General features: G+C 39.3%; 1 protein-coding gene across 1 annotated transcript; it reads right to left on the bottom strand.

Annotated features, from left to right (window-relative positions):
* Positions 1-2,489: 2,489 nt before the first annotated feature.
* LOC140922929 (monoglyceride lipase-like) lies at positions 2,490-8,630 on the bottom strand. Its single transcript, XM_073372978.1, has 7 exons — positions 8,283-8,630; positions 7,387-7,493; positions 6,921-7,057; positions 6,072-6,173; positions 4,419-4,511; positions 3,537-3,752; positions 2,490-3,058 (listed from the first exon to the last, which is right to left on the bottom strand). Exons 1-7 carry the CDS (start codon positions 8,372-8,374, stop codon positions 2,957-2,959), a joined length of 849 nt encoding a protein of 282 aa, XP_073229079.1. The 5' UTR covers positions 8,375-8,630; the 3' UTR covers positions 2,490-2,956.
* Positions 8,631-9,216: the final 586 nt, after the last annotated feature.

Here is a 9,216-nt window from a genome sequence, read left to right as displayed (position 1 = left end):
AAAAATGAGTCCGCTGCCCGCTGACAATAACATTACGTGCAAAATTCAGAGAGACCACAAACTAGAAAACCACACCAAATTTTAGATTGTTTGCCTTACATAGAGCAGAAATAAATAACAATACAATTTACATAAGTCCCAATGCACATTGAAAAATTTAAAAGGCAGCTGTTTGAGGAAAGATGTGTTGACTAACCAAGTTCATGACCTTAATTTCTTATTAATCGATGCAAGACTTAGTTTCACAAATTTATGTACAAAGCAGGTCTTTTTTCGTTAGCTATTGTCATATAAATGAAAATTATTATAAATCTGTGACGTCTACAACATGAAAGATCCACATTTAACACAAATTATCCTGAATATCCGGCGTTGCTTGTGGGAGGAGGGGTAGGGGTTGGGGATTTGGAGGCGGAGGAGGGGGAGGGGTGGAAAGGAAGTGAAAGAGAGTAGCGGAAAAGGGAGACAACGAAGGGAGAGAAACACAAATCGGTCAAAACAATATTCTAGTCGGACGTTTTGCTTAACCTGGAACAAACATACTTTGCTTCGCGTTCGCAAACCGGTCTAACTTATTATTAATTATTTGTAAGTAAAAAGGAGAGGGAAAAAAACTACAGCAGGGTATCAGAAAATAAACGTTGCAGAAAAATCTGATTAGACAAATTTCAAGTTAAAGGAGATTATTTCTTACCTTGACGATTTGATCTCTGTGAAGAAATTTTCAACGGAGTTTTGAAGTGTTCTCCAGTGGTTGGATTTAAATGCAGAGGACTATCAAATATATAGGGTGGCCGATAGAAACAGAAAACCACAGGACAACAACAACAGCAACAAAAATAGGAGAGAACAAACCCAAAACAGGAACACATAAGACAAAACGGGAAACCCAAAACAGAAAAACACTGCCAGAAAACAGAAACACAAATCCCAAAACGGAAATAAGCATCCCCAACAGGAAACACACTCAAAAAAATACAAAATTAAACCGCAAAACTGAAACAGAATCCAAAAATACAAACCATAGCCACAAAAGACGAAAACAGAAACAAGGAAATAGTGTAAAGCTATACAGTTTTTCATGTTTCATCGTTTTTTTTTTTTAATAGGCGTTTTACGTTTTTTAAGGGTGAACATGATCCCAGGTTATTATTATCCAGGAACATTAAACTGTAAATCAATCTCGTTTCGAGGCTATCTCTTCTCCCCGTTGCCTCTCGCTCCAGATGACCGGTATTTTCGTCTCTGAGGTCTCCAGTCAATTTTAGCCCACCGGGGTCAAAACCACGTGGGGTACGTTTCTCGATCGTCTTGATACCTTTTCTAGTCCAAAGCAGGCAGCCTAACCTGAGACATAACTACTAACGTATGGCGTTCAAAATACAGAGATTGACTCTGACTGAACGTCAGTTGCTCGAGATTTAATACGCTCGACATTAGGGGGGCGACGGTAGCGAAACGTCATTTATAAAGGTATTTGGCGTACTTTTAAAATGTGTGGGGGTTATCTTAATGGGCTAACTTGGTCAAATTTAAGGGGTTTTTTCCGTGGAACGGAATTTTTGGGGAGCACTGACATCAAAGTGTAAATAGAGAAAAATAAATTTGTCTTTGGGTTCTTATGTCCTCCGTATAACGTAGTGACGGCGAATAAATTTATAAAAACGTGTGATGCACGTGAAGAGTTATTGTTTTGTTTATTGAACCTATACCAAGTAAACATGTGAATGGGGCCCCGTTTATATAGAGAAAAGTTTTCGCGGGGTCTCCCTTCCAGCCCGAGTCAACTTAAGTAAGTGTTTATTTGAGAAACAGATGACCCCTTTGCCCGAGCTCAAAACAGCTCTCGTGCATGCTCTGATCCTCTCGCCTAGACTGAGTTAGTAATGACCCAGCTGGGCAGGCCAAGTGTTTACTTGGAGAAAAGTGGGCTTAGCTAGAAGGGTGACCTTACCATCGAAAAAGGACTCTAGCCGAACCCACTATTTGTTTTTTAGTGTAATTAAACGCGAAGTTCCGGTAAGGAAATGTAGCAAATGTTGGCTCGCCCAGGGTAGCTCGGGTAGGCGAGTGACTCTTCTACTCGAGACGACTTTTCTTCATGTAAGGGGGCGACCTTGCAGTTCTTGGAAGACCTCAGGGTATTGGTTGGGAAAACAATGAACAAACAAAGTTTGGAACCTAGCACGAAAACAAAAGGACTGCGACCCATAGGGGTCTCTTCTGAACAGTGCTGCTGCAAGGCTGCTGGGGCCACGGGGCCTAATTGGCTATTTAGGCGATGACTTGTTTTTTTCCAGTAAAGGAATTCACTTCATTTTTTCTTTCATATCTAAATTTGGTAATCCCACTGAGGTTTAAACAACAAAGGCCCTAAGTTGCACAAGAAAGCAAAACCCTGAAGGAATCTGGTATAGTAAAATGACGTCATCGTGCAAACGGCCTTTTTTAGAATCCTTCAGAATTTGGCTTTCTCCTGCAATTGAGGCTTCCGAATTTACCGAATTAGTTATAAATGAATTGAAAAAAATAAAATGATTCTGGTCGTATTTTTAGATTGAAACTATCGTGAAAAGCCCCGTCCATACAAATCTGGATATTTATAAAACCGCATTTATATATATTTTTCACATGAATCGACCTTCCGTCTGGTATTCCGTCCACGCGCGAAACCAATGACAAAACGGGAACATCAGTTGACGACGGGAGAGCGTGCGGAAAGGACTGAACGCGACTTCCGGTGCTCAATTTGCTGCTCTGCGATTGGTCAAGCGAGTTGTTTGATTTGCGCGCGTCTTCGTCAACTGACGTTCCCGTTCTATTGTTAAGTCAGCCTAATATCCTTTTGAAACCGCTCTCCAGAGTAGTTTAAGGCCTTGTCTACACGAATCCGGGTGAAAAGTTATGCAGTTTCAAAAATTAGTCTGGATTTGTGAGCACGTGACCCTAAAACAGTTCAAGGTAGCTTTTGCTGAATCCAGTCAAGAATGTCCTTGTAAACCACGCTCGCAGTTTCTTCCACCTCATTCAAAAGTTCATGGCGTCCATTTTTGTACACCTGCAAAGCAAGTTTTACACGCAGTTGAGTTTATAATGAAATAATAATAGGTAGATTTAAAAATGACAACGGGACGGAAAATTGGACGAAGAGGGAAAACTCTGTATTATTCTTTAGACACCTGTTTGGGGACGAGAATTTCTTTGGTGATTATTTTATACATTCTCATAACCTTTTTCCTTGAAAATGTGGTGACATTGTTACGAGAAAATAGATATTGGTCACTCTTGGGGTTAAAAGGGTTTAGACAAATCACGACTTTTGTTGGGATAAGTTTACAATAATTACGCTTGGAACAAAGAGGCCGAAACTCGTACCCCGGGCAGGACAATATCACCAGATGAAAAAACGCCGTTTTAAGACCGCATCTTCCTGCCATCATGATATACCGTCAAGCGCCCTAACTATTCGTCGGAAATACCCATAGAGAGGCTATTAGTTCGCTCAGTGCTGTCAGTAAAGCAGCTCATTCGTGTACCTTAAATCTCTTGTCGTTACTTGGGGAACTCTCATGTAAGTAACGTGAACCGTCAATCTTCACTAATTGATCTCCATCACCATGGACAAGTAGATAAGATGTTGTAAGCCTTGACAAGTTCCCCTGGATTTCATTCATTGCATCTAATATAGCTCCCGCCCATCTAACTTTCATTCCCTCATGCCAGTTTAGGCTATCATTGGCATACTTTTCAACCTAAAACAATAGTAATAAACAAAGTGCATTGTGTTATTGAAGTCCTAGACTTGCCACAAGTCAAGCGCGAGAGAGTAGAAGGCGCGAGGGACGCCTGGTACTCAAGGAAATTCGACTTGTTGTAAGACCTTTGGTTACTAAATGAATTGTGCAAATAACTGAGTGACATTGAATTTTTTATGGGGAGGCTCCAACCCTAAAAAACACGACGAGCTCCTTCAACGATAAATGTGTAAGGAGTTAGGTCAGGGGGTGGTGCCTTACCATATAAAACGTTGTTGAGTAGCTCCCCGATCTCCCCCACCGGGAGTATAATCTTAGGGTTGATCAATTGAACAGGACAGAATAACCCTCGACAAACCTGAATATTTTCGGCATTGTTCGAAAGTCGTGGAAACTTTTTTTGGAAACGCGGATAAAATGCATACGAAAGTACCTCTCCTTTGACTCACGAAAAGAGAGCAGTTTTCAATTGTGTTATTTGCCTTTTTAGAAACGAGAAGGGAATTTTATTAGAGAAGAAATTGGACCCGCGATTGTTTCTTGGATTGTTACTGGGGTCACGCCGGTCAGCTATTGGCCAATCTTTTTCTCTGTCCTTAGTAACAATCCCAGAACTCTTTGCGAAAGTAAACTCGGCTGAGTTTCTCTGTAGTTTTGCATCACCTGTGTAGGATCCTGGCTTAAGAGTGATGGATCAATCGGTGGCCTGATCTGGTACGAGGGCATTATCCATGATACTATTCTTCCTACACAAACCTGTAAGATACATGTATTATATACGTTATTTGAGACCTTTAGTTTTTAAGACGAGGACGACTACGAGTACGAGATTTTCTTAATGCTAAGCAGTGCGCGCGCCTTAACCAGCGTCATTTTGGCGGGAAAACGTGATAGCCGTCGTCATTCCACTACGAGTTTTGCCGAGAATGTCGTTGTGACGAAAACAAGTTATCAAATGTTAGAAGCTAAGTTTTATTATTTTCGGTCGGGAGAGGGCTTGAACTCCTTCAATAAGTAACAGTGCTAACTTTTCTGGTGAATCAAAAGTACAATGGAGCTTTCCGGGTGTCTATTTTTCTTTTTGAGAAGAGCGAAAGTCGTACTCCTAGTAGTTCTCGTCCTCAAATCTAAAGGTCTCTTTTAACCAAGCGTGAGGTCCAGATAGCTGAATATTGGCCAAGTTCTTTTTGTTTGTTTTTTTGCGTTTTTATATATGGACCAATCACTACTGTATTAATTTCGCACCTCCCCCAAGAAGACAAGGTTAAAAACTTGACTCGTGATAAAATAATCTCCTATTAAAATAATCATCATATTCCCTTCCCTCCGCCACTAGAACTTTGTAAAAAGTTCGTTTCGACTAGTAATTAATCAGATATTTATGTTTAAACAACATGTGAATTAACTATAAAAAAAACTGCTGCCCCTGCAAATATTTCACATCTAAAAACTGTTTTATCTCACTCTGCATTAAAGCTATGGTAAAACGGACAACAAAAACGTGAAACCTGTTTAACAAAATTGTTGGGAAACTAGTTGAAAAGTGATGTTGCGCATTTTACTACCCACGAATGAAGCCTCCCTTGCAGCAAATCAGGCTTATACAAGTTGCGAAAAAGTTGTTCCAGAAACTCGAGAGAAGTTCTACTTTTTGCATCAAAATCTGTCAATGTTGCGCGTTTTAATTACCGACCCAAGGCAAACTTGTTTTGCAGCAAGTGATGTAGCTCCTGTGTATGGCGTGACTCCTGCGTAATTTTATCCAATCAGGAGTCAGTATTTACGCAACTTGCAACTCTGAATCTTATTTGCTGCAAGACAGGTTTGATTTATGGGCAATAAAACGCCCAGCATCGCTTTCGGACTCGTTCTGCAGCAATTGTTGCCCGTTTTACTGTACCTTTAGCTTCGCTTTTAAAGAGAGAGTTTTTGGAACTCGGAAATGGGCTATTATAGCCTGTGATCATGCATCCCTATAAAAAAAAACCCGCCTGATCGCGGGTTCAGATAATTAATAGACGATGAATCATGAGAAACTATTGTTTTACCAGTTATTTCCTTGTTTCTGTTTTGGGGTTTTTGGTCATGGTTTGTATTTTTAAATTCCCTTTCAGTTTTGTATTTTTTTTTGTAGGTGTTTCCGCTTTGGGATGTTTATTTCTGTTTTGGGATTTGTATTTCTGTTTTCTGGTAGTGTTTTTCTGTTTTGGGTTTGCTGTATCCTTTTTTTTGCATTGACGGCACCCTAAGGAAAGAGAAACAGTCGTTGCATTGTGTTTTCGTTTATTATTTGTAGCAAGTGGAGTAATAAATTACCGTGCAAGGATTGGCATCCACTTTTATGCTTGGTGCACTAAAAATAGCACCCGCAAAGAAATAAGGTCTTTCCATAACACTGAGAACAGCTATTGTACCACCCTAAAAAGAATAACGCATAATATTAATAATATCATAACATGAACTTTTCAAGGTACAGTCAAACCTTCCGTAAGTAGCCACTCTAAAGGCTGAGACTTGTAGTAAGTTGTCGCTTACGACGGCTTCCTTGGAGTAGATTTCCGGCCGGCACAGCTGCGCTGCTTTAAAGCAGTATAAAATATCTTGCACCGATTTATTTCTCAGTTCCATGTTGGTACTTTTAGAAGTTCTTCGTATACTCTGAGTAGCATTAATTAAACACAGCGAACAAAAGAGATCAAACAAATCGTTAAGTGGTCGCTTTTTAAGAGGTTAAAAACAATGGAAGGTCTTTAAACCGCTACTGAGCCTCACGCTAACGCGGTCGCTTACGGATGGTGGTCTTTTACGAGAGGTGATCACATATGGAGGTTCGACTGTATTTGTGGTTTCGTAATATGAGATTTGACTGCATTGAAGCCAGACTTGAAAAGAGTTAATAATAAGAAAACCTGAAATTCACAGGCTATCTATGTTATCAAAACAAACTGGCAAGAACGCGACATTACGAAACATCCGCAAAGCATGATGGGCTTGGGGTCTTTATCGTAATTGACATATACTTGTATTCCTGTGATCGACTCGGTTAGGGGACCCGAGAACCTAAAAAAAAAAACAAAACAAACAAACAAACAAACAAACAAACAAAAAAGAAAAAAACGAAAAAAAGGGGCAGAGTTCCAATAACGTTTTTATAACAGTACATACCATTGAGTGGCCAAACATAAATATTGGTATGCCTGTGTTGTCTGCTGTGACTTGGTCAATGTGTTTAAAAACATCTCTGACGTAACAGGAAAAATCTGATATTTGGACTCTTTCTCCTTCACTCTGACCATGACCAACTAATAGAAAGATTTGTTGTCAAAAAATTAGCTCTTGAAGGGTTATATCACACTATTTCCTGTCTTTCTTTGTATTCGCCAGGTGCCCATAAAATCATAAATTGAATTCCAAAAATAATGGTCCAGTTTTCTACTCTATCTTTATCCCTCCCTCCCATCCCTAACATTTTACCGGCTACTTCCCCGAGCCCACAAGGCTCTGCAATACACGTATTTTTAGTTTTAGATTACCACCCCCACCCCCCTCCCCCGACTCTTCCCGAGAAAGTATGATTAGATGTAGTTAGTGCAGCACGGTACAGATTGAACAAGGCCGGGGTGGGACATACCGTGATCTTGACTGAAGGCGAGGTAGCCTTGTTCAGCTAAAGCATTTCCAAGCCTCTCGTAGCGTGAACAATGCTCTCCATATCCATGGCAGATAAAGATCAATGCTCTATCGAGGAAATAACCACGAAAATCTATTGTTATTTGTTTTATCAATGATCAAGAGACTTTCAATTTTGTGCTATACATGTAAATCATTTAGAGTCCTTCCGAGCACAGCAAATGATTAATTAACTGCATGATGTATTAAGATTAATTTCTTTTAATACGAAGGTTTAGTTTATTTTCTTCAATTTTTGTATTCTTCGGATGGTCATATTTTTGCTCACCACCTACCGACTAACTGATTTCGCCATTGTAATAATAGATAGCTACTATCATTCAGTTCGCTGAATTTTTGTCAGCGATTGTACCGATCCTCAGATCATATGGAAACCACACAAAGTCAACAGGCTTACTCTCGAACCTTAACTCGCCGCGAGATTGTTCGAGCTGATGCGAGTTAAGGCGAGATAAGGAAAAATTGAGGTTGCCTATCAGTTGCGAGTTTGTGCGAGTTAACGCGAGTCAACATTGGACATCTCGTGCGTGCTTGGAATTTAATTTTCACTCGTTTAAATGACTTTTTTCAAGTTGACTTTACTTTGCTCGTTTGATTTCATTCCCTCGCTCTGACTCTGCATTAGCATAAACCTTTCTATTATAATGCTTATAATAAAAATAACTTGATTAATCATTTAGCCAGGTCGATGCACTTTTGACTGCAGCAAAGCAAAATACACTTCTTTTGGCGACAAAAAGAATAAAGGTCGATTTTTGCGCTAATTCAACTGTGTTAGCAGTCATTTTTGAAGAGCGTGATTTGAACTTCAAGAAATAAACTGCTGATAATGCTCACCTGGGTTTCTTGTTGCTTGGTTTCCAATATTTGGTAAAAATTTTCTTTCCATCTGCGTTCTTGAACGATCCTTCTTCTGAAACGATTTGCATACTAATGCTTGAGTGTATTCGCAATAAATACACAACCAAAGAACGCGTTTAATTTAGAAGCAGCAGCAAAACATGGCGATCTGCGCTCGATGAAGCGTATAAAAAATAATGTGCTCAACAAAAACAAAGCATGTTATTGAAATGCAAAATGTAAATTTCGATGTTTGATCAGTTTGTTTGATCACCGAGAAACGTGTCGCCAACCTGCTGCTACGCTCGGATACGGAGAATTTGGCGGGAAAATCGTTTACAACCTTAGTTTGGTGGGGAGGGGAAACTATCCAACTAACTTATCGCGAAAAACAGTTTGAATTTTAAATGCGTGGCACTCTAAAGCTTTTAAAAATTGTTATCCATAATATTTATCTTACAGTTGGCACGATTATGTCGCGGTTCAATTCTATTTTCGGTCTAAATGTTATTTTCCTTTGTTTTCAAACACATTAACTGTCACTTGTAACTATGCGTCAGAATTAGACGAGGAAAGAATTTAAACGTATCCTAGAATCTGAAGCACATCCTTGCAAACGTTTTGTAGACAAGCCAGTGGATCATGGCCATAATCTAAGACCTTGAAAGACTAACCCAGCGCACCTCAGAATACCTGTATCACGCACTGTTAGGCACAAACATTCGTTTATTCCTAGAGCAGAGCTGCTAAATTTAACTTAATTTGATATGTATTAATATAATATGTAGTGTTTTGAATTTCCGTAATTCTTATCGCCAAAGGTAATAAATAAAGGTATTATTATTATTAATAATCCCAAAAACAAAGGAAAATGAAATTTAAACCAAAATTATTATTGAACCCAAACATCTACATTAAACAATTTTCTTGA

This window comes from Porites lutea, chromosome 13 (genome assembly GCF_958299795.1).
Source record: "Porites lutea chromosome 13, jaPorLute2.1, whole genome shotgun sequence".
In the NCBI taxonomy this organism is placed as follows: domain Eukaryota; kingdom Metazoa; phylum Cnidaria; class Anthozoa; order Scleractinia; family Poritidae; genus Porites; species Porites lutea.
The sequence above is the reverse complement of the archived record's forward strand: the minus strand, read 5'-3'. Positions and strand labels throughout refer to the sequence as shown.

Coding starts and splice junctions, on each gene's coding strand:
- LOC140922929 (XM_073372978.1), bottom strand. CDS start 8,374: ATGCAAATCGTTTCAGAAGAAGGATCGTTCAAGAACGCAGATGGAAAG. Junction 4,512..6,071: donor TGGATGCCAATCCTTGCACG/GTAATTTATTAC, acceptor TGTATCTTACAG/GTTTGTGTAGGAAGAATAGT. Junction 3,059..3,536: donor GTAACGACAAGAGATTTAAG/GTACACGAATGA, acceptor CTTGCTTTGCAG/GTGTACAAAAATGGACGCCA.